The sequence below is a fragment of the Oncorhynchus nerka genome, linkage group LG18, assembly GCF_034236695.1.
Source record: "Oncorhynchus nerka isolate Pitt River linkage group LG18, Oner_Uvic_2.0, whole genome shotgun sequence".
NCBI classification, from domain to species: domain Eukaryota; kingdom Metazoa; phylum Chordata; class Actinopteri; order Salmoniformes; family Salmonidae; genus Oncorhynchus; species Oncorhynchus nerka.
In genome coordinates, this window is record NC_088413.1 from 41,493,799 (window position 1) to 41,519,000 (window position 25,202).

A 25,202-nucleotide genomic window follows, 5' to 3' on the forward strand; every position below is an offset into this window, starting at 1 on the left:
TCACTTCCGTCCTGTACTATGAAAACATGGCGCATCGCAGCGGCGGAGGAGCTGGCTGTTCAAGAAGACAGTAAAGTCCATTCTTGACTGATTTCGATCAACCAGACCAGTCTATTACTTCGTCTGCAGGGACCAGGAACAGAGACGACGCTTTGTGAGAGATAAAAAGTAAATGTTCAATGTTTGTTAGAGCCAGACACTAGACAGATTTGCTATCAAAGCCAGACAACAATCACAGTGCACCTAGAAGCGGCACTGTGGTGTTGCCTACTCGTTACATTGTAACAAAATGTTGCAGTATGGGATTTCTACATTGCAGAGCCATTGTTGACACTTTGTAGTTCGATAATCAATCAGTGAGCAGCTGTCGTAATGTGAAGACAATTAGCAAGTTTACACCAAGGATTTAGAACGTCAGGATAACGGAATTGCCCAACCACGACGTTTTATGGTAATCTGGAATAGACTTCAATGGTATAAGTAGACCTGACAGGTGTTTGTTTTTTTATCCATGCGTGTCCATAACGTGGGTTTTTGCTTTGATTAACTAACCTCAAATAACTTTCATTGCATGGTTCTTCATAACTCAGTTCCCTCCACTTTTTAATCTGGGCATGCTTTACTCATCATAAACATTACAGCAGTGAGTGACTTTCCCGACATCCTATGCTCTCCTAGGCTGCCACCATGAGCAACAGAAGGAAGCGTGCCCCACCGGTGAGGGTAGATGAGGAGGCCAAGAAGAAGCTGAACTGGAACATGCACGAGGACCGCAGGATTGAGACTCTACTCCAAGAAGAGGAAGACCAGATTCCAACCAGCTCATTTCTGTCCACCAGCCACCACATCCCAACTGCTTCCCTTCTCTTCACTGGCGACAAGATTTCAACCAGTTCCCTTCTTTCAACCACCCACCAGATCCCAACCGGTTCTCTTCTCTTGAGCGTCCAGGAGGACTGTGAGGCAAGCTGCTCCAGCTCAGGAGCTCTGTTGTCAGACCTAGGACTAGGAGAGGACCCCCAGCTTCCTGCTTCCTCCTCCACAGACACCTCCTCCTCCACTTTCCTCTCCCTCACTGTGCTTCCTCTTTCTGACCTGGCTCACATCTGGAAGTCTCTGATCGGGGAGTTCAGCCTCCGTCCTCCCCCTCTGTGGGTTAATCCCCCAGGCTGTGACCAGAGGGCGTTCACCCTTCGTAGGACAGGAGATCAGTTGTGCCTCAGTTTGACCAGCAGCAGCGAAGAGAGTAGTACAAGTACAGGAGGACTGGAGATGAGGCCTCTGGATAGGACCTGCCCAGTGGAGTGTTTCCTGGCTGGAGGGATAGTATTGGAGGAGCTGGACTGGCTGCAGAAGAGAAGAGCTGTGCAGCTGTGTCATCAGCCAGGGGAGGATGAAATTAAGGTGTGCACTTTCACTTTATGTACTCTGTGATCACTTGGAGAGTAGTGTCAATATTACTTTTTTTCTTCAGTTCTTCACAAGAGCTTCAATGAAATGTGTAGTTTATTCAGCATGGTGGCTGATGTAGTCACCCATCAATTGTGTTCGGCCATTATGTTTATGAATATGGAATGAATGATTAAATTGCCTATTATTTTTGCTGTTTATATTTCTTAAGAAGTGCAGTGGTGTTTTTTTTCTCCTGTGTTTGTCGGCCTTCCCGCGGCAGGTGGGGATATATGTACTGGAATCGGGATTGGGAAAGCCTGAATTCCTCAGCGAGGGAAACGGACGGATCAGAAAGGCAAATCAACTGATACAGAAGTTAATGGAGTTTTACTATGACTTTATCATCCCTGGTAAGTAACTTGTATCTCTTCTTCTTCCTCCTCCCTCTCCTCCTAAGTCGTTCCACCAATTCAGTGCATTTTGTGAAGTGTAAACTTGGACCGTTATTTTTTTTTATTTCACCTCATTTTAACGTTCTGTCATAAATAGCACATGTTCAACTTAAAAACAAAAAACATGTTTTCCCATCTCAATTTTTTTTACTATAGTAAATGTCTATTAAGTGCCAAATAAAGTAACAAGGTTGACCGTAATGGGGTTGATCATTTCATTTTAAATCCACCATAAAACCACTTGTGAAAGGGGGAATGGAAGCTTGTTGTGTGCGACAGGGAGTGGCAATTGAATGCAAAAAACAAAACATTTCTAGCCTGTCTATCATGGTTAACAAGGTTTTTTTCCACCACAAAACACCAGAAAAAAGAGTAGAACCAGCTCAACTATGATTTGACTATTAAAATATTTAATAGGGAATAGTTTCACCATATTACAATGAGAGTTCAGTTCACGTCACAGGGTTGACCTTTAAATGAGGGACAGATGTAAATGAATTACTAATCACATGAAATAAATCATCTTCAGAAATTGTCAAGGCAACAAAATAACTAGGGCTTTACAACAATGGTGAAAACTTGGATGGGTTTTGAGGTTAAGTGGGTTAAAATATAGAGAGTGCCACGGAGGGGAGTCATAGAGGGTGCACGGAGAGGCATGTAAAAATGCTGGATTTTGGCGGCAGGTAGCCTAGCGGTTAAGAGCGTTGGGCCAGTAACCGAAAAGTTGAATCCCCGAGCCAACTCTGTGAAAAATCTATCTGTGCCCTTGAGCAAGGCACTTAACCCTAATTGCTCCCTTAAGTCGCTCTGGATAAGAGCGTCTGCTAAATGAATCTTTTTTTTTTTTTTAAATAACAAAAATGGCACTTTAGCTCATCTTTAATCACAATAAAAATCTGCTTTATTGAATTCTCCATGTGGTCTATATTAAAGGGCACTTCATTTCATATAACAGGCTTTTAAAATTCAATATTGTTGCACAATTTCTACTTAATCAAATGGACGCAAAACGTACTCATTTCGTAGGAACAAACCTCCTTACTTCTCCTCCTCAATTGACCCATGACACTCTGTGTACCATTTCCCTGGTCCCATGGTAGAAGTGGTGTCGACCGAGGAGGAGGAGTGTGACACTGACTTGGAGAGGCAGAACGTGGAGGAGCTGTATGATTACGTCAGACACCTCCACCAGAGAGAGAACCAGGACGTGAGCATAGATGTACAGCACAAGGCTCTTATCCCAGTCCTCAGGCCATACCAGAGTCAGGCTGTTAACTGGATGCTGAGGAGAGAAAAGTACAGGAGCAGTAGCGCTTCTCAAGGTATATACGTTCTCCCTGCAGGCAAAACAGGTTGACATGAATCTATTTTGCCTGCCAGGTTGTACATTATGGAACTAATTCCAAATGGGAAAGTATTTTCTATTTTGATTATACTGGACAATAGTAACAATATGTAATTTCCCCTTCCCAGAACAATCTCTAAATTTCCTATGGAGGGAGCTTGTCACATTGTGTGGGAAGAAGCTATTCTACAATCCATATACAGGCTGGTATGACCTTATCTACAAATATCTTCATTATCAAACACTGGCAGATAACACAAATTATAAACATAACGAAATATAATCAATCAGCCTCTGCGCTGTGTTTAATACATTGTTATTACATGGATATCACATTTTATTACAGTTTATATTGTCAATGTCATGACCCTATCTCCCTGTTGCAGCCTGATAGTAGTTATTACAGTGTTTTTACTGTTTTTAAATACATACCAACATACATGGACCATTTCTTGGCTATTGCTCTAATTCTCCCTGCAGCCTGATTCGTGAGTTCCCCCTGGCTGGGCTGGAGTGGCCTGGGGGGATCCTAGCTGATGAGATGGGGCTGGGGAAGACTGTGGAGGTCCTGGCTCTTATACTGAACAACAGCAGACAGGGCCTGAAGCAGGAGGCCCTCACCCTGCCTCTGGTGAGAACCATGTTATGATGGTGCTGGAGGGGGTGGCTGCCGTCTTATTGGCTCTTAACCAACCATGCTATTTTGTTAGTTTTTTCGTGTTGTTCGTAACTTGTTTTGTACATAATGTTACTGATACCGTTTCTTATGACCGAAAAGAGTTTCTGGACATCAGAACTGCGATTACTCACCTCAGATTAGACAGAATTTTTCTTCAATGAGTCGGACGGGAGGGATATACTACAGACACCCGACCAGGCCCCGATCCCCATCATTCGCTGGAGAAGGAAACTGAGATTTTGCGGAAAAAGACCAGGGTGCCTTGTGAGGATCAGGCGACAAGTGACTAATCTGCCTTTGCCTTCCATCCTGCTAGCTAACGCTCAATCGCTGGAAAATAAATGGGATGAACTGAAAGCACATATATCCTGCCAACGGGACATTAAAAGCTGTAATATCTTATGTTTCACTGAGTCGTGGCAGAACGACGACATGAATAACATACAGCTGGCGGGTTATACACTCTATCGGCAGGATCGAACAGCAGCCTCTGGTAAGACACGTATGTAAACAACAGCTGGTGCACAATATCTAAGGAAGTCTTATGGATTTGTGCTTGCCTGGGGTAGAGTATCTCATGATAAGCTGTAGACCACACTATTTACCTAGAGAGTTTTCATCTGTATTTTTCGTAGCTGTCTACATACCACCACAGACCGATGCTGGTACTAAGACCACACTCAATGAGCTGTATACCGCCATGAGCAAACAGGAAAACGCTCATCCAGAGGCGGCGCTCCTAGTGGCCGAGGACTTTAATATAGGGAAACTTAAATCAGTTTGACCTAATATCTATCAGCATGTTAAATGTGCAACCAGAGGGGAAAAAAATTCTAGACCACCTTTACTCCACACACAGATGCGTACAAAACTCCCTCACCCGCCATTTGGCAAATCTGACCATAATGCTATCCTCCTGATTCCTGCTTACAAGCAAAAATTTAAGCAGGAAGCACCAGTGACTCGGTCTATAAAAAGTGGTCAGATGAAGCAGATGCTTGCTAAACTACAGGACTGTTTTGCTAGCACAGACTGGAATATGTTCCGGGATTTGTCCGATGCCATTGAGGAGTACACCACATCAGTCACTGGCTTTATCAATAAGTACATCGAGGAAGTCGTCCCCACAGTGACTGTATGTTCATACCCCATCCAGAAGCCATGGATTACAGGCAACATTCGCACTGGGCTAAAGGTTAAAGCTGCTGCTTTCAAGGAGCGGGACTCTAACCCAGAAGCTTATAGGAAATCCCGCTATGCCCTCCGACGAACCATCAAACAGGCAAAGCGTCAATAGAGGACTAAGATCGAATCGTACTACACCGGCTCCGACGCTCGTTGGATGTGGCAGGGCTTGCAACTATTACAGACTATAAAGGAAAGCACAGCCGAGAACTGCCCAGTGACACGAGCCTACCAGACAAGCTAAATAACTTCTATGCTCGATTCGAGGCAAGTAACACTGAAGCATGCATGAGAGCATCAGCTGTTCCGGACGACTGTGTGATCACGCTCTCCGCAGCCGATGTGAGTAAGACCTTTAAACAGGTCAACATTCACAAGGCCGCAGGGCCAGACGAATTACCAGGAACTGTACTCAGCATGCGCTGACCAACTGGCAAGTGTCTTCACTGACATTTTCAACCTCTCCCTGTCTGAGTCTGTAATACCAACATGTTTCAAGCAGACCACCATAGTCCTTGTGCCCAAGAACACTAACGTAACCTGCCAAAATGATTACAGACCCATGGCTCTCACGTCTGTAGCCATAAAATGCTTTGAAAGGCTGGTCATGGCTCACATCAACACCATTATCCCAGAAACCCCAGACCCACTCCAATTTGCATACTGCATCAACAGATCCACAGACGATACGATCTCTATTGCACTCCACACTGCCCTTTCAAACATGGACAAAAGGAACACCTATGTGAGAATGCTATTCATTGACTACAGCTCAGCGTTCAACACCATAGTGCCCTCAAAGCTCAACACTAAGCTAAGGACCCTGGGACTAAACATCTCCCTCTACAACTGGATCCTGGACTTCCTGACGCCCCCCCCCCCCCCAGGTGGTAGGGTAGGTAACAACACATCCGCCACGCTGATCCTCAACACGGGGGCCCTCAGGGGTGCGTGCTCAGTCCCTTCCTGTTCTCCCTGTTCACTCATGACTGCACGGCCAGGCACGACTCCAATACCATCATTAAAGTTTGCTGATGACACAACAATAGTAGGCCTGATCACCGACAACGATAAGACCTGGCTGTGTGGTGCAAGGACAACAAGCTCTCCCTCAACGTGATCAAGACAAAGGAGATGATTGTGGACTACAATTCTCATTGACGGGGCTGTAGTGGAGTGGAGCAGGCTGTAGTGGAGCAGCTTCAAGTTCCTTGGCGTCCACATCACCAACAAACTAACATGGTCCAACTACACTAAGACCGTTGTGAAGAGAACACGACAAAACCTATTCCCCCTCAGGAGACTGAAAAGATTTGGCATGGGTCCTCCGATCCTCAAAAGGTTTTACAGCTGCACCACCGGTTGCATCACTGGCTGGTATGGCAACTGCTCGGCCTCCTACCGCAAGTCACTACAGAGGGTAGTGCAAACGGCCCAGTACATCACCGGGGCCAAGCTTCTTGCCAACCAGGACCTGTATACCAGGCGGTGTCAGAGGAAGGCCCTAAAAATTGTCAAAGACTCCAGCCACCCTAGTCATAGACTACACTCTCTGCTACAGCACGGCAAGTGGCACCGGAGCGCCAAGTCTTGGTCCAAGAGGCTTCTAAACATCTTCTACCCCCAAGCCAAAAGACTCCGGAACAGCTAATCAAATGGCTACCCAGACTATTTGCATTGCCCCCCCCCCCTTCTACGCTGCTGCTACTCTGTTATTATCTATGCATAGTCACTTTTATTACTCTATCTACATGTACATATTACCTCTACACCGGTGCTCCCGCACATTGATTCTGTACCGGTACCCCCCTGTATATAGCCCCGCTACTGTTATTTACTGCTGCTCTTTAATATTTGTTTTTCTGATCTCTTACTTTTGGGGGTGGGGGGGGGTATTTTCTTAAAACTGCATTGTTGGTGAATGGCTTGTAAGTAAGCATTTCACTGTTAGGTCTACTACACCTGTTGTATTCGGCGCATGTGACAGATAAGGGGGCATCAAATGCCACTTTGACTTTCTCTCCTGTCTTGACTTTATTGGCACATCAGAGATGGGAACATTGTTTTTCAAAGATACTCCCATTGATTGATGAACGCATAGGGTTGTCTCTCTTGTGATTTTCAGGGAAAGTCAGTGAATTATTTTGTACCGCCTCCACGACCAGAAGAAGAGGAGATGCATATAATTCACTGCAAGTCAGAGGCTCAACCTAAAGTGAAAATATCCTACCCAAGTAAGTCACTGTTGATGTTAGCTACATCCTTTCAAATGAGCGTTTTTGATGTTTGTTTTTTTACAACCTGTTGTGTGTTATCTCTGTGCAGCTGTGCGTGTGATGCTGCTCACGGCAATAAAAGAGATGAGGGTTGGTAAAGGAGCGTCGGTCAATGCCATCTTTGCGTACATTCGCACCACGTACCGGTACGACCTCTTGAAGAACCGCAACCACATCAAGAGGGCCCTGGTCAAGCTGCTGAACGAGGAACTAGTAGAGAGAGTCAAAGGTCGCGGTCTGGCCGGATCCTTTAAACTGGGGAAGAAATACAAGGAAACCAAGAAGAAGACCACCACGGCCAAGTCTGTACGTATTGGAGTCCTTGCAGAAATGCATATTGTCTTCTCAGTTACACTGTCTTCCATAAGATGTAGAGAGTTTGATTATAATTGTGAAATACCCTCGCTGTGTAAGCCTCAAATCTGTTTTTCTGTTCTTCTAATGGCATGCACTGCGTTCAGATTACTGCTGTTAAACCCATTGATGGTCTTTGATGGTGTTTGGTTTGGTTTTGCAGCAGAGTCCCTCCGGAGACAGTGGGCCCAGGAGAACTTCCCTAAGGCGCGCAGGAAAGAAGGGGAAGACCTCTTATAAAGACCCTGATACCCCAGACCTCTCTCCCTCAGAGGATGTTAGCCAGAGCTGCCTGTCCCCTGACGGTCCTGCTTCTGCAGAGGACAGTAGACATGAACAGCAGGAGGGACGCCTTGAGGAAGAACGACGCAGCGACACGCTAAGCGCCTCACAGGATCTGTCACCTGTTGCGGAGGCAGACCGCCCTGAGGAGGACGACAAAGAGACACTCCACAACTCCCAGGGACAGGCGACGGAGCGAGTGGATAAAGTGGAAGATGTCCCTGGAGAGAGTAAGCAGCAACCAGGTCCACCTGTCACTCCGGAAATGCCGCCGGCCACCCGGGTGTCGTTCACCCCCTTCAACACCCCAGACTACCGCTTTGAGTGTATCTGTGGCGAACTGGGTCTCATCGACTACAAGGCCCGGGTGCAGTGTCTCAACTGCCAGCTGTGGCAGCATGCAGAGTGTGTGAACTACAAGGAGGAAAGCCTAGACACCACACCATTCTACTGTCCTCACTGCCTGGTCGCCATGACACCTGTCCCGACAGGAGCTACCCTCATCATCTCCCCTTCGTCCATCTGTCATCAGTGGGTTGAGGAGATCAACAAACACATCAGCTCCTCATCACTACGAGTACTGGTAAGGACTTTTATAAGTTTGGACTTTTATAAGTCTGCACTAAACAGTTATATTACAGTTGAACTTTTACAAATAGTTGAGTCTTAATTGTTAGCTTATATTCGCTTATAAATCTGTAATTAAACAGTTATATAACTTGATGGAAAGTGCTGCCAACACTGCTGTTTGTAGTAGCTGACATTGACCCGAGTTGGTCCACCCATCCTGCGTTGGTCCATCCTTCCATTCATCCTTCCATCCTCCCTCCATCCCTCCCACCATCCCAGGTGTACCAGGGGGTGAAGAAGCATGGCTTCATCCAGCCTCACATGCTGGCTGAGCAGGATGTGGTCATCACCACCTATGACGTGCTGCGCTCGGAGCTCAACTACGTAGACATCCCCCACAGCAACAGTAAGGACGGCCGGCGCTTTCGCAACCAGAAGCGGTACATGGCTATTCCCAGCCCCCTAGTGGCCGTAGAGTGGTGGCGCATCTGTCTGGACGAGGCCCAGATGGTGGAATGCACCACTGCCAAGGTGAGATGACTGGAAGGAGAATAATAATTATGGGCGGTGGTAGCCTCAATGTTGGAGAGACTGGTCGGAAACTGGAGTGCTCTTCAGATGCCGTAAATGTTATAGCAACAAGAAAGATGGTATTCCTACCATTTTAGTTAATTACCCTTGGGCTTTTGAGCATCTATGCTATTGTTTCCATTGTTACAGATTGTTCATTGTTGTTTTTCTTCATCAGGCGGCAGAAATGGCTCTGCGTCTCTCGTCAGTCAACCGCTGGTGTGTCAGTGGAACTCCTGTACAGAGAGGCCTGGAAGGTTAACTTCTAAATTCAAATTTATAATTCATTGATACCTACAGTAGTTTTCAATAGTTACCATATCATGCTTCCCCGGTCTTCACATGACTGATCTGTCTCTGTTCTGTCCAGATCCGTCTTGCCTTGTCCTGTTCTTAACCCTAACCTGACAGACTGCTTTGTTCCTAACAGATCTGTATGGCCTGGTTCTGTTCTTGGGGGTCGACCCCTACTGGGTCAAGTACTGGTGGGACCAGCTGCTCTACCGACCCTATCGCCGTGGAAACACAGAGCCACTCTACAACCTGATTGGTCAGCTGCTGTGGCGATCGGCCAAGAAAGATGTCATTGATCAGGTAAGTTGGATAATAACACATTTTGAATGATACAAAGGTCTTCGTAACATAACAAGTACCTAGTCTAGTGCCTTATCAGGTCGTTATTGTGAAATAGAATGTGTTTCTAATAGCTTACCTGGTTTAATGGTGTAAAGTAAGTTTAGCCTTTTTAGATTCACAAGTATCACTTTTCACTGTTTTCCAGATTCAGATTCCCCCTCAGACAGAAGAGGTCCACTGGCTGCAGTTCTCTCCAGTGGAGGGTCACTTCTACCACCGGCAGCATGAGGTGTGTTCCCAGGACGCTCTGGTTAAGCTGAGGAAGATCCAGGACTGGAGCCTGAAGCTGGGCAGCCTGGACAGACGCACGGTCAACACCATCCTGTACCCCCTGCTCAGACTCCGTCAAGCCTGCTGCCACCCGCAGGCTGTCAGGGGAGAGTTCCTGCCCTTCCAGAAGAGGTAAAGGTTTAAAGATATAAAATATATATCTCATCGAGAAGATGTTGGTATGATGAGCTTGACAGATGAGCCTGACACTGTTACTGTTCTAGTAGGGAAAAAAAGAAGATTTGCACTTGAAATTGTATAATTGTGTAAATGTTTGGACCTAATTGTGCAGTTTTCTTTTCTTTTTTAACCTTTACTGTGTTACAAGGCCCCATTCACTGTGTAAAGTGGGGTTGGGTGGCCAACAGAAAGGCTATTGTCTGGTCATGCTGTCTTTGGCGAATGAATTGTTCTTTCTTATGTATCAGTTGGTTCACACAGAGCCCAAATTACCAGCTGGTAATTGGATGGCGTCACACATAGAGATAAATAGTATCTATGGCCTCACGTTTGTTTGTTTGTTGGTTGATAGATAAAGCCCTACAGTTTGTCTGGGTTTTGTTTGGTTCTGTTTGCCAGTTGGTGAGGTCATTCCTACAATGTGTTTCCGTGGCGCTGTTTGGTTTTGTTGGTCAATAAAGGATGCCTAAAGTGCGTTTCAGTCTCTGGTGCTGCGGTTTGGTTTTGTGTAGATTGCAATGACGTTAGTGACTAACGGATCCTTATGCCCCTAAAACAGCACCATGACCATGGAGGAGCTGCTCAAGTCCCTGCAGAAGAAATGTCGAGTGGAGTGTGAAGAGGTTCACAGACAATTGGTGTGCGCCCTCAACGGCCTGGCAGGCATCCACATCATCAGAGGTAGACAACAAAACTCCTCCTCGCTACCTCTCTCCAGTGGTTCTGTCTCCTCATCTCTTTCCCATGGGAAACTGACCTGGGAGACTGTGACATCATTGATCTGTGCTTGTCCCTATAATAATGAGCATCCTTTATGCTCGTGCTGTGTGCGGTAGTATAGCATGACGCATGAAAGTGCTGTATAACACAGAGCGGTGTGGCTTTAACGAGGGCTGCTGTTGTTGTTGTTGTCGGTATCGCCACCTGTAGATGAGTTTGGTGAGGCAGTGGAAATGTACAGAGATGTCCTGAGGTCTTCGGAGGAACACAAAGGACGACTGAAGACTGATTCCCTGCAGGTATGCACTACAGCCACGCAGCCGGCGTCTACAGGCCCGCTCTGGACTGTCAAAACCTATTCAACATCAGATTTGCAACCTTTCTGCTCATATTAACTCTCTCGTTTGCACGTGCCATCTGCTTGATGCTGGTTAGCAGCAGAAGGAAACTCTTCTGAAGTCCTGAATGTTTCCGTTTTTGTCTTTTTGTTTCTGTGTTTTTATAAACAGAGGCTTCATGCCACACACAACCTAATGGAGCTGCTCAACGCAAAGCACCCTGGGATACCGCCCACTCTGAGAGACGACCGGCTGAAAGAGGAGGTGAAACACCCGCTGATGATGGTGTCGTGTGTTTGGTTCCTCCCTGACCCCGGTCTCCGCGTTGTGTTTCTATGACGCGGCCAAAGAAATCGAAATGTCTTTCACTTTCCTAGGATTCGGCCTACCTGTGTACTATCATGTCTTTCCAGTTATACAATTGTGCGCGAATGCTCGTAGAAAATGTATATCTGTCCCTCTGTTATGTGTGTTATTACATAGGCAGAGCAGCTGAGGCAGCACTACATGACCAAACACAACGCCGAGGTGTCTGAGGCCTACCAGAATCTACAGCCTGTACTGCAGAACATCAAGGAGCTCAAACGCAAAGTAAGAGACCCTTTTGTGCACAGTGCCACTGCTTGTTTTGACAAATTTAAGCAGCGCTTGAGGTGGAGGTGGGGATTTTAACCAGTAGATTTGTAGTGGTTTCCATTTCCAGCTGTGTCGGGTCTCCAGAATCAAGTCGAATAGCAAGCTAGTGTACGCAAGATTTGGTTCTGGGTTCCAAGATGAAGAGCCCCTTAACCTAAACATTACTGTCTCCTCTCATCGCTGTTCTCTATGCCAGGTCAATCTACGATCCCCCTGGTGGCTAGACGTGGTACAGCGGGCCATACAGCACAACGTCGATGACGACCTGGTTTCCCGCATCCAGAACGAACTGACCTGCAGCTACAAACAGCAGGCCAACAAGTTCTCCATGGCTGACAAGTATTTGGATTTGAATTGACTATATTTATAACAATACATTGATATTTCCTGTGTTAGTTTTGGCATCTACAGTATTTTAGATTTTAGTCTTAAAATACCTTTTTATTCTTAGTCACATTTTTAGCCATTTCATCCTTCGCTTAGTTGTAGTTATTATCAGTCGACTAAAACTCCGGACAATTTTAGTTTAGTTTTAGTCACAGCCATTTTAGTCACATAATAGTCTGTGCATTTTATTATATTAAATAATGACTATTTAGGCTACCTCTAACTTCTATAATTTGCACGTTCAGATAGCATTGTCCAGCTAGGATGACTGTCCCCTTGTATACCTTAGCTGGCAACATTCATCATTTACAGTCATTATTTACATACATTTTCTACTTTTTCTTCACAAGAGCTTCATAATAAAAGTAATAATAAACAAAGAAAATCTGTTAATCACAGGCAGCAACCTAACAAGAGTTATTCATTAAGGCTCTCCGTTTGTAAGGCACGGAGATAATATGCCTCTCTGTAACAGCAATAGTTTCTCAATCACCGCCTCTCTTAAGTGGCTGTACAATTTCTAAACCCTGGAGCCTCAGTTCGCAACTTGGCACACATCTTGTCCGGCCGCATTAGTGTCTGGCTACAGGGGACTTCTCGTCACCAATTCTGATGTTGCTCTTATGCTCTGTAATATGAACTTTAGATTTTCTGTTCGATTTTCCAACATAATAATAGCCACTTCAGTAACTAGACTATTTCAATTCTACCCCTGGCTTACATTTTACATTTACATTTAAGTCATTTAGCAGATGCTCTTATCCAGAGCGACTTACAATTTCTTTCCCGTATGAGGATGAAGGAAGAAATGACCCTTGATCATCGCATTAACGGTTCACACAATTATGACGTGGAAAATTGCCCGAGGGGAGGATAGATCAAACATTCTGAGAGGGTACATATTCATCTGCTCTTACCAGTCTCTCCCTCAGGTTTCTAGCACGCTTGAAAGCAAATCGAGGGATGTTCTGAAAAGCCTGGCCCACAGAGGGGTCCGTAGACAGGACATGCCAATGCTTTTGCATTTTAAATGTTTTATTTATCTGTATTTAACCCCCTTTTTCTCCCCAATTTCGATCTTGTCTCATCGCTGCAACTCCCCAACGGGCTCGCGAGGCAAAGGTCGAGTCATACGTGCTCCGAAACATGACCCGCCAAACCCGCCCGCTTAACCCGGAAGCCAGCTGCTCCAATGTGTCGGGGGAAGCACTGTTCAACTGATGACCGGAGTCGCTAGGGCGCTATGAGCCAAGTAAAGCTCCCCCTGGCCAAACCCGGACGACGCTGGGCCAATTGTGGGACTCCAAATCACGGCCCGTTGTGACACAGCCTGGGATTGAACCCGGGTCTGTAGGGACGCCTCTAAGCCTTAGACCGCTGCGCCACTCGGGAGGACCATACCAATGCTTTTTAATGGAATATTTAACAGCCTGAGACACAAATACAGTAGGTTGATCATTAGAAAGGGCAGGTTTTGAACCAATATTTCAAAAGGGGGTAAAAACGAATTACCATTAAAAACAAAATCTTCTTCAAGCTTCCCTATGAACAAATGTGCGTAATTCGGTATGAATGGGTACCCCATCGCAGTGCGCTGTGACTGGATTTGGAAATCATTCTCAAACGTAGTCGTTTTTGAGCCAGTTCACATAAAAAGTCAGTAGGGGGCACCTGTTCGTCTCTCTTTTACATGAAATAACTAATAGTATCAAACCCATGGGGGGGGGGGGGGGGGTCAGCCTATTGGGGGGGTTAAGTTGCTTGCTCAAGGGAACATCGGCGGTAGATGGCACCTGAGACATTGATGCCAGCAACCCTCTGGTTGCCACCTCACTCCGGACAGATTTCTTCAGTAGTGGGATTCGAACAGGCAACTCTCTGGATGCTGGTCCGCTCCTCTAACCTCGAAGCTACCACGTCCCATTTTCTGAGTCAGCGATACCAAGGCATTATTGACTCAGACATTGTGCATACAATGTCTGAGTCAGCAATGCCTTGTACAGAGTTCAGTTAAGGAAGACCGTTGTATCCTTTAAATATGAAGGTAACAGCCGGCTTGATGTGATAATCCTAGCATGGAGACGTGGCTTCAGTGTCTGAGTGCCAGCAGCAATGTGACGTCTGGGAACAGGTTCTTGGCAACTATTGTGAATATTTTGAGTTGTATAAAATTGAGGTCAGAGAACGTGTTACTGTAACAAAGTTAGACTCACATTCTGTGGGATGGCTTTGTCCAAAATAACTTTGGTATTCGCCCAAGAACTTGGCGGTAGGATCACAACTCAAGGGGGAACTCCAGTCTCTGTTGCTTAATTGATTCAGTGTTTCTCCTCGACATGATTCCTTTTTTTTTTTTAACAGTTGCGCCCCTTTATTTGCGGGTTTGATAACCACACTGTCGTCTTTGGATAGGGAGCGTAAAGCTTGCCGCTCACCAAGTGACAGGCTCTAATAAACAATTCTGAACCTCATCAGGAACAAAAAGAGAGGATGCATGCTGGTCAACTAGACGACGACAAGTATCTACAGAAGCATTCAGAGCAGGGGGGATGAAAGGGCTCTTAAACCGTGTCGTTGTCGTAGGACTGGTGACGAGAAGGCCCCTGTAGCCAGACATGATGTGTGCCAACTGAGGTTCCGGGGCTTAGAAGTTGTACAGATACTTAATAAGAGAATAACTAATAGAGAGAAGTTGCTGTTACAGAGAGGCATATTATACCCATGCCTTACAAACAGAGAGCCCTGGAAGCCTTAATGAAGAAATCCTGTTAGGTTGCTGCCTGTGAGCAAAGGGCGCATTTTTTGGGGTGGGGTTTGTTTATTATTTGGATTATGACGCTCTTGTGAAAAACAATAGAAAATGTATGTAAATAATAGAGTGTAAATAATGAATGTGAAAAAGAAGGAAGCTGTACTACAGTGTGACTTCATCTACTATATACATATGGGTGGATGTCTATCGTTCTCCAAACGCTGACGAAGGTGCCGGGCCAAAACGCGGCCATTTTGTTTTGACCTGTGCTGCTAAGAAATAAGATATAAGAAATAAGATTTCAGTGACTGCACGTTTTTCCTTTCGTCCGGTAATATGCCTTTTGATCCCAGCACCCAAAGCTGAGAACACCATTTTCTCTTTTTAATATTGTAACCAATGTCAGACATAATTAACCATATAGACTAAAAGGCAGGGGTCGGCAACAGTGATTATTTTTTTTAGGCGGGGGGCCCAATAAAATAAAATAAAAACTAAAGTCACCAGGAATTGATCAAAAGAATTTAGCATTCGCACAAATAAAAAAAGAGACGGGATCGTGTCTCAATGTAATCAAGGTATGAAATTATGTTATTTGAAAAGAGCAATCTTTTTGGGGGCTTGGTTGTGGTCAATTTCCAGTATACAAATGATTATTACTAATCCCCCCCATCTAGTTGCCTATCCCTGCTATAAAGCCTCAATCAGACCGCGCAACTCAAAGATGTCAATTCTGCCATGAGAGGATTGCATGAAATAATCTCAACAGATGAAAAGGAGCTTCATGTCAAATTAAATGTCCATTAGTCTCACGTGGAATTGTTATATACTATATAGAATTTATTTAAAAAATAAAAATGTAAAAAAATAAATATATTTTTTTTAGGGTATATCGTTATTGTCACAGTTTTAGTCCTTGTTGACAAGTATGTTTTCGTTGTAGTTATTGTTGACGAAATGAACACGGTTGGAATATATGCCACGTAGCAGACACTTACAGCGACTTTCAGTACAGCTTTGGTATATGTAGGTGATCCCTGCAGGAATTGAACCGCCGACCATTTGGGTGAATGTGTGCACTCAACCATTATGACTCCTGTAGGTTCCGAGATGGGCGTGGCCTGCAGTTCCTGCTCAGCACTCAGATGGAGGATCTGACGAAGTCCCAGAAGTCTGTGCAGGACGCGGTGAAGAGGCTGGAAGGCACACCATCAGAGGCTGTCATAGAGGAGACTGTTCTCTGTCACCTCAGACCTGTCCGCCTGCCACTCAATAAGTAGGCCTCAATGCAAAAAAAACAAATAATAATACATTTTAATAATACATGGTAATTTGACTCTTGTGACTCTTGTATCTTTCCAGCTGTGTGTTTTGCAAAGCAGACGAGCTCTTCACTGATTATGAGTCCAAGCTCTTTTCACACACGTAAGTAAAAGAAACACAGATTTACAATAGATGTACAATAAATTAGCGAATCTGAACCAACCTCGTTGCTCTCTTAATATCTCTGATATCTCCCCCTGTCAGGGTAAAGGGTCAGACGGCTATCTTTGAGGAGATGATTGAGGATGAGGAGGGGCTGGTGGACGACCGTCTCCCCACCACCAGTAGAGGGTTGTGGGCTGCCAGCGAGACAGAGCGGGCCCTGAAGGCCATTCTCTCCTTCTCCAAGGCCCGACGCATGGACCACGACCTGGTGGAAGAAGGAAATACCTTCATGGAGCTTTTTGAGAACTGGAAGAAAGAGTACAAGGTATCCTGACTGACTTACTGTATGTCTGTGTACAGTACATTCTTAAAGTATTCAGACCCCTTGACTTTTTCAAAATATTGTTGTGACAGCCTTACTCAACAACAACAAAATAATAATAAAAATGTTCCTCATCTATCTACACACAATACCCCTTAATGACAAAGCGAAAACAGGTTTTTAGAAATGTTTGAAAATATATTACAAATTAAAAAAGAGATACATTATTTACATAAGTATACAGACCCTTTGCTATGAGACTCCACATTAAGTTTCCATTGATCATCCTTGATGTTTCTACAACTTGATTGGAGTCCACCTGTGGTAAATTCAATTGATTGGACATGATTTGGAAAGGCACACACCTGTCGATATAAGGTCCCACAGTTGACAGTGCGTGTCACATCAAAAACCAAGCCATGAGGTCGAAGTAATTGTCCGTAGAGCTCCGAGACAGGATTGTGTCGAAGCACCGATCTGGGGAAGGGTAGCAAAAAATGTCTGCAGCATTCCAGAACCCCAAGAACACAGTGGCCTCCATCATTCTTAAATGGAAGAAGTTTGGAACCACCAAGACTCTTTCTAGAGCTGGCCACCCGGCCAAACTGAGCAATCGGGGGAGAAGGGCCTTGGTCAGGGAGGTGACCAAGACCCAATGGTCACTCTGACAGAGCTCCAGAGTTCCTCTGTGGTGATGGGAGAAACTTCCAGAAGGACAACCATCTCTGCAGCACTCCACCAATCAGGCCTTTATGGTAGAGTGGCCAGACGGAAGCCACTCTTCAGTAAAAGGCACATTACAGCCTACTTGGAGTTTTCCAAAAGGCACCTAAAGGACTCTCAGACCATGAGGAACAAGATTCTCTGGTCTGATGAAACCAAGATTGAACTCTTTGGCCTGAATGCCAAGCGTCACGTCTGGAGGAAACGTGACACCATCCCTACGGTGAAGCATGGTGGTGGCAGCATCATGCTGTGGGGATGTTTTTCAGCGGCAGGGACTGGGAGACTAGTCAGGATCGAGGGAAAGATAAATATAGAAAAGTACAGAGATCCTTGATGAACACCCCAGTCTGAGGTCTGGAGCAGGTTAAGGTTCACCTTCCAACAGTCCAACAAGCCTAAGCACACGGCTAAGACAACGCAGGAGTGGCTTCGGGACAAGTCTCAATGTCCCTGAGGGGCCCAGCCAGAGCCCGGACCTGAAAATAGCTGTGCAGCAACGTTCCCTATCCAACCTGACAAAGCTTGAGAGGATCTGCAGAGAAGAATGGGAGAAACTCCTCAAATACAGGCGTGTAACATCATACCCAAGAAAAATCGAGGCTGTAAAAGGTTCTTGAACAAAATACTGATTAAAGGGTCTGAATACTTATGTAAATGTAGTATTTCATGATTACATTTTTTTAATTGCAAAAAGATTTAAACACCTGTTTTTGCTTTGTCATTATGGGGTATTTTGTGTAGATTGATGAGGGGGAGAAACTATTTCATAAATGTTTTAATAAGGCTGTAACGTAACAAAATGTGGAAGAAGTCAAGGGGTCTGAATAGTTTCTGAATGCACTATAGATTAGGTCTAGATAGTACTTGTGCTATTAAGAACAATTCAAGCCTTTACTTCCACAATTAGTGTCCAATATTTACAGAAATGCGATTCAGGTTACCACATAACAACTAAAATAAATATATATATTATGAGTCTATTGTATTTCATAAATGCTTAATCTAAATCATATTGCATATATGTGTTTCTCACCAGGTGTTGCATGAGTACTGGATGGTACTTAGGAACAATGTGTCAGCCATTGATGAGCTGGGAATGGCCACAGAGAGGCTGCGTGTGAGGCTGCCTGATGAACCCAAACCCAAAGTACCCGTACTGCACATCATAGAACCACACGAGGTGAGATAGCTACACCAGGGGACTGGGGGCTGCAGGTTGAGGGACTGTTGGTTCAACTTGTATTTTACATCCATTACCTGTTTTGTTTTTTGCTCATATTATGCATGACATAAGATATAATTAAATATTGAAAGACTGTGATTCAGTGTAATTGAATAAATAAATCAAATTAAATGCATTTTACTGCGCTGCTGTAATTTCAGTGCCTATTTCACTAATTGCTGTTTTCTGTTTCTTTCTGGGTGTAGGTGGATCAGAACAGGGTGAAACTGTTAAACGATAGAGCAGTGGCAAAGTCTCAGCTCCAGAAGAAGCTGGGCCAATTCCTTTATCTCTCAAATCTAGAGAAGGTAAGCCTGCCATTCGCCTCGGACCATTTTTTGTTTCTGGTCAATACCAGAGTTTCTCTTCCTAGGCTTTAAAATATAATAGCAATGGTTTTGTTTTTGTCGATTTAGTTTTGTCTTGTCTTTGATTTAGATGTCAAACTCATTTTGCCCCGGGGGCCACGTTCATTCTTCAAGAGATCTTAAAGCTCTTAAAACGTGTTATATTTCCTTGCCGTCAAAATTTGCAAAAGATAGTCCTCTATCGCTTTTAGAATTTCCGATACTCCCTGACTGTCTAGCTTTAATTTAGGTGGTTTATTAGTGAACTGGACACAGTCAAGAAACTGTATAAATGTAGGACTATTATCATTAAAGTATTCTGCTTTCCCGCAGAATTGTTTTGTTGCCTTTTTATATTTTACTCAAACCACCCGCAGGCTAAATTCGACCCCCTCACGGTCCAGATCCGGGCCACGGGCCATATCTTCGAAGAAGTGTCCTACATTCTGTAAGGAAACAAAGCTAAAGGTAAATGTTTGTGTCGTTGTTTTGTTTCAGTCCCAGGACAAGGAGACAGGAGGACTAAATCCAGAACCGTGTCCTATCTGTGCCCGTCCTCTGGGTCAGGAGGTGAGACATGTTATAATCTGCCCATTTACAACACGACTCTGATCAATCTGATTCCCCTTGAGACGAGTGTTTTTCTATCTGTGTCTGTGTCCCCTATCTACCTCGTGATCTTTACCACTCTTAATAATAATAATTCTGAACTGTGATGCTTGGTGTGTATGTGGTGTATGTGTAATACATACTCAGCCTTTTCATGGATGATTCATGCTGTGTGTGTGTCTCTCTCTGAATCCCTCTGCTCCAGTGGGCGGTGCTGACTTGCGGTCACTGTTTCTGTAACGAGTGCATCGCCATCATCGTCGAGCAGTACAGCGTGGGGTCGGGCACGCGGCGGAGAGCCATCAAGTGTGCCATCTGCAGACAGACCACGTCCCACGCAGAGATCTCCTATGTCTTCACCACCCAGACAGACAACCAGGGGACAGATATCCCTGTCAAGGTATGCAGACAGACGCACACCTTTGCCGAACATGTAAACTCAGCAAAAAAAGAAACGTCCCTTTTTCGGGACCCTGTCTTTCAAAGATAATTCGTAAAAATCCAAATAACTTCACAGATCTTCATTGTAAAGGGTTTAAACACTGTTTCCCATGCTTGTTCAGTGAACCATAAACAATTCATGAACATGCACCTGTGGAACGGTCGTTAAGACACTAACAGCTTACAGACGGTAGGCAATTAAGGTCACAGTTAAGAAAACTTAGGACATTAAAGAGGCCTTTCTACTGACTCTGAAAAACACCAAAAGAAAGATGACCAGGGTCCCTGCTCATCTGCGTGAATGTGCCTTAGGCATGCTGCAAGGATAAATTGCAATGTCCGTTCTGTGAGACGCCTAAGACAGCGCTACAGGGAGACAGGGCGGACAGCTGATCATCCTCGCAGTTGCAGACCACGTGTAACAACACCTGCACAGGATCGGTAAATCCGAACATCACACCTGCGGGACAGGTACAGGATGGCAACAACCACTGCTCGAGTTACACCAGGAACACACAATCCCTCCATCAGTGTTCAGACTGTCTGCAATAGGCTGAGAGAGGCTGGACTGAGGGCTTGTATTCCTGTTGTAAGGCAGGTCCTCACCAGACATCACCGGCAAAGATGTCGCCTATGGGCACAAACCCTCTGTCGCTGGACCAGACAGGACTGGCAAAAAGTGCTCTTCACCGACGAGTTGCGGTTTTGTCTCACCAGGGGTGATGGTCGGATTCGCGTTTACCGTCGAAGGAATGAGCGTTACACCGATGCCTGTACTCTGGAGCGGGATTGAAGGGTCCGTCATGGTCTGGGGCGGTGTGTCACAGCATCATCGGACTGAGCTTGTTGTCATTGCAGGCAATCTCAACGCTATGCATTACAGGGAAGACATCCTCCTCCCTCATCTGGTACCCTTCCTGCAGGCTCATCCTGACATGACCCTCCAGCATGACAATGCCACCAGCCATACTGCTCGTTCTGTGCGTGATTTCCTGCCAGACAGGAATGTCAGTGTTCTGCCATGGCCAGTGAAGAGCCCGGATCTCTCTGCATTGGTGGAAGAGTGGGGTAACGTCTCACAGCAAGAACTGGCAAATCTGGTGCAGTCCACGAAGAGGAGATGCACTGCAGTACTTAATGCAGCTGGTGGCCACACCTGATATTGACTGTTACCTTTGATTTCGACCCCCCCTTTGTTCAGGGACACATTATTCCTTTTCAGTTAGTCACGTGTCTGTGGAACTTATTCAGTTTATGTCTCAGTTGTTGAATCTTGTTAAGTTAACACATGTTAAGTTTGCTGAAAATAAACGCAGTTGACAGTCAGAGGACGTTCCTTTTTTGCTGAGTTTATATGGACAATAAGTGAACTTCCCTGTATCTGTGTCTTTTAGGGAAGCCACTCTACCAAGGTGGAGGCGGTAGTCAGGACTCTGAAGAAGATCCAGCTAACTGACCCAGGAGCCAAGTGTCTTGTCTTCTCCACGGTAACGCATGTGTGCTTTGCAAACAAGGTGTAAAGAATAACAGAGTAAACAAACTCATTATCACACTTATTGTGACTGTCATTTATTGGCCATGCTGTTTAAAACATCAAAGTAGGATGATGTTGTTGATGATGTGTGTGTTCCTTTTCCCCAGTGGCAGTGTGTGTTGGACATCATTGCCAAGGCTCTGTTCGACAACAACATGGAGTTCTCTCAAATCAATGGCATTCACAAATTCCAGGTTTGTGTTGCATGTCACTCCAATCATAGTTTCTGTACAACTTCTCAGTGGCACAATCGCAATGCTTTTCCCCCTAAATGAAGAATATTTGTTTTACTTGTAGAGCGAGAGCTGCCACTGAGAAGCTTTTTATCCCCCCACGCTGTCGCAGCATCTCTCATTTCCAAATTCAAACCTGTAGATACATTTGCTCCAATTATGAAGTTACGGCACGTCTTCATCTCTGTGTCTTTAACCTGTGAATTGATCGTCGGTGTTTCAGGAGAATCTGTGTTCGTTTAAATATGAGGAGAAGATCAACATCCTGCTCCTTCCACTCCACACGGGCTCCAATGGGCTCAACATCATCGAGGCTACACACGTCCTATTGGTGGAGCCCATACTCAACCCCGCCCACGAGCTGCAGGCCATTGGCCGGGTGCACCGCATCGGACAGACCAAGTGAGAACACTGGGTTTGCTTTATTACTTTTTATAAGTATGTATAGGCCATTATGTCTTATTAAGGTTTATAACATGTTATTTCTGTGTCCTCTAGACCCACCTATGTCCATAGATTCCTCATCAAGTCCACTATTGAGGAGAGAATGCAGGCTATGTTGAAGACTGCAGAGAAAAGGCGAGGGCCTTTTCTTATACTAAAAAATGAGGCCAATGTTCTATTTCATAGTCATAGGACAACATGTATATCTAAAGATGAAATTGCATCGTTAAATGATAATATAACTAGGTAACTATAGCTTCTATAAGAATTAGACTACCGTTCAAAAGTTTGGAGACACTTAGAAATGTACTTGTTTTTGAAAGAAAAGCAATTTTTTTGTCCATTAAAATACGATCAAATTGATCAGAAATACAGTGTAGACATTAATGTTGTAAATGACTATTGTAGCTGGAAACGGCAGATTTTTTATGGAATATCTACATAGGCATACAGAGGCCCATTATCAGCAAACATCACTCCTGTGTTCCAATGGCACGTTGTGTTAGCTAATCCAAGTTGATCATTTTAAAATGCTAATTGATCATTAGAAAACCCTTTTGCAATTATGTTAGCACAGCTGAAAACGGTTGTACTGATTAAAGAAGCAATAAAACTGTCCTTCTTTAGACTAGTTGAGTATCTGGAGCATCAGCATTTGTGGGTTCGATTACAGGCTCAAAATGGCCAGAAACAAAATTCTGTCTTCTGAAACTCTATTCCTGTTCTGAGAAATGAAGGCCATTCCATGCGAGAAATTGCCAAGAAACTGTAGATCTCGTACAACGCTGTGTACTACTCCCATCACAGAACAGCTCAAACTGGTTCTAACCAGAATAGAAAGAGGAGTGGGAGGCCCCGGTGCACAACTGAGCAAGAGGACAAGTACATTAGAGTGTCTAGTTTGAGAAACAGACGACTCACAAGGCCTCAACTGGCAGCTTCATTAAATAGTACCCGCAAAACACCAGTCTCAACGTCAGCAGTGAAGAGGCGACTCTGGGATGCTGGCCTTCTAGGCAGAGTTACTCTATCCAGTGTCTGTGTTCTTTTGCCCATTTTAATCTTTTCTTTTTATTGGCCAGTCTGATATGGCTTTTTCTTTGCAACTCTGCCTAGAAGGCCAGCATCCCGGAGTTGCCTCTTCACTGTTGACGTTGAGACAGTTTTCAGCATAATTGCAAAAGGGTTTTCCAATGATCAATTAGCCTTTTAAATTATAAACTTGGATTAGCTAACACAACGTGCCGTTGGAACACGAGTGATGGTTGATGATAATGGGCCTCTGTACGCCTATGTAGATATTCCATGAACAATCTGCCGTTTCCAGCTACAATAGTCATTTACAACATTAACAGTGTCTACACTGTATTTCTGATCAATTTTATGTCATTTTAATGGACAAAAAATGTGCTTTAATTTCAAAAACAAGGACATTTCTAAGTGACCCCAAACTTTTGAACAGTCGTGTAGCTAGTTTTGATTTGAAACGTTGTTCAGACACCACAGTCACAGTGCAATGCGACGCCGTTAGTTCTGAACATTGTAAATGTTGTCATTACCACCACAGCAGCCACAGTGCGACTGCCATGAAGCACTCGGAGGCTGCAGTCCTGACGGTGGCTGATCTGGCTGATCTCTTCACCGAGGACAGCCTGGAGTAAAACCATGCCACGACCGCACCTGGCCCTGGTGTGAAGCTGAAACCTGTCCACCAAGCCACTACAATACTAATCCTAACCCCATCAGGGGCTAGAGCCACAGACGAGGCCGTCGTACAGATAAGCAGGCTCAAAGCTAAGCAGGCTCAAAGCTAAGCAGGCTCAAAGCTAAGCAGGCTCAAAGATAAGCGCACACTGCATCCAGCACACAGTGTTAATAGTAGACGGAACAGTGATATTACACGTAAGACACAATGGAATTGTTGTTGAGCATATTCCACTTTTTACGTAGCTGTTCCAATGGCATCACATAAGTTATATGGATACAGAAGAAAACGTAGAAAAGGGAAGCCTGTAAGTAAAGTACCAAATATCACTTTGTGTCTTTTTAAACTATGTGAAGTGGCAGTTTAATGGTCTTGTTAGATCTCTCTGTCTGGTACAGTATGTTTAGTTCACTTGTTGCCACAGATTGGTAAACTGTGAGGTTTTTAATGGGTGTATATATGTCTCCCTGCAACACACTCAGATTCCACATAATTCGGATGAGTAGCTGCTTTTATGATTCCATTTGATTAGGTTTCACTGAAATATTGTGTTGTTTTACCTCAGTATTCCCTACGACCCACAATGCATCTAACAGTAGGTCATATATTATGTTAATAGACATCAAACATGCTCCTTCTCCAAATGTTGATATTCTGATGAGGGAAAAACATTCCAGATGATGTAATCACTTTGGTGATTGGTTGAGGTATTCCATCCCTTTTTAAAGAATAAAAGGCTGACATAGGACAGTTGTTTTGAGTCTGCTTCTTTTGTCTTATAAGTCACGTCAAACTCAGCCACGGTTGTTAATGTCCTTGTTGTAAAAGTTTGCAGGGAGGAAGGAAGCTGTTGTCTTTTACAGCATGAGTGTATTTTGTATGTTTTGCGGGAATCTCTTCTGTTGAGAGGATCAACTGAAGCTGGTTGTCGGGTGGGATAATGACAGACAATCAGTCTAACTGTTCAGCTAGTCTTATTTGCAAGAGAGAAAAAAAGCACATGGATTCCATGTCCGTAAAACTTTGCCTGTAAAGTCAACTTGTAAAAATTACAAATAATTTTCATCAAATGTTCCTCATGTTCTAGCTTTCTAGCTTCTTCCTCTATGGTGCTCCTTGTCTGTTACAGCCTCACACACTCTCACACACACACACGCGCACACA

At 44.7% G+C, this 25,202-nt stretch overlaps 1 protein-coding gene across 3 annotated transcripts; it reads left to right on the top strand.

The window, feature by feature from the left end:
* shprh (SNF2 histone linker PHD RING helicase) lies at positions 1 to 24,791 on the top strand. 3 transcript variants are annotated; one of them, XM_029687566.2, is made up of 30 exons: positions 4 to 168; positions 679 to 1,404; positions 1,673 to 1,802; positions 2,948 to 3,169; positions 3,321 to 3,399; positions 3,673 to 3,823; positions 7,182 to 7,290; positions 7,382 to 7,638; positions 7,850 to 8,551; positions 8,818 to 9,069; positions 9,287 to 9,365; positions 9,539 to 9,702; positions 9,890 to 10,146; positions 10,754 to 10,875; positions 11,125 to 11,213; positions 11,424 to 11,516; positions 11,736 to 11,843; positions 12,085 to 12,227; positions 16,130 to 16,303; positions 16,390 to 16,452; positions 16,555 to 16,780; positions 18,540 to 18,683; positions 18,932 to 19,033; positions 19,571 to 19,642; positions 19,887 to 20,081; positions 21,517 to 21,609; positions 21,764 to 21,850; positions 22,113 to 22,291; positions 22,388 to 22,468; positions 23,901 to 24,791. In XM_029687566.2, the coding sequence occupies exons 2-30, from the start codon at positions 688 to 690 to the stop codon at positions 23,992 to 23,994; spliced, it is 5,184 nt and encodes a 1,727-aa protein (XP_029543426.1). In that variant the 5' UTR covers positions 4 to 168; positions 679 to 687; the 3' UTR covers positions 23,995 to 24,791. The 3 variants fall into 3 exon arrangements, with proteins under 3 accessions (XP_029543428.1, XP_029543426.1, XP_029543427.1); XM_029687567.2 differs by having other exon boundaries at positions 7,853 to 8,551; XM_029687568.2 differs by lacking the exons at positions 19,887 to 20,081; positions 21,517 to 21,609; positions 21,764 to 21,850; ... (1 more) ...; positions 22,388 to 22,468; positions 23,901 to 24,791 and having other exon boundaries at positions 1 to 168; positions 19,450 to 19,611.
* The last annotated feature ends 411 nt before the right edge of the window (positions 24,792 to 25,202 follow it).

Bases quoted from the DNA above. Each gene is read 5' to 3' on its own strand.
- shprh (XM_029687566.2), top strand. From the start codon at position 688: ATGAGCAACAGAAGGAAGCGTGCCCCACCGGTGAGGGTAGATGAGGAG. The intron at 1,405-1,672 runs GTGTGCACTTTC...TTCCCGCGGCAG, and splicing joins CAGGGGAGGATGAAATTAAG to GTGGGGATATATGTACTGGA. The intron at 22,292-22,387 runs GTGAGAACACTG...TGTGTCCTCTAG, and splicing joins CACCGCATCGGACAGACCAA to ACCCACCTATGTCCATAGAT.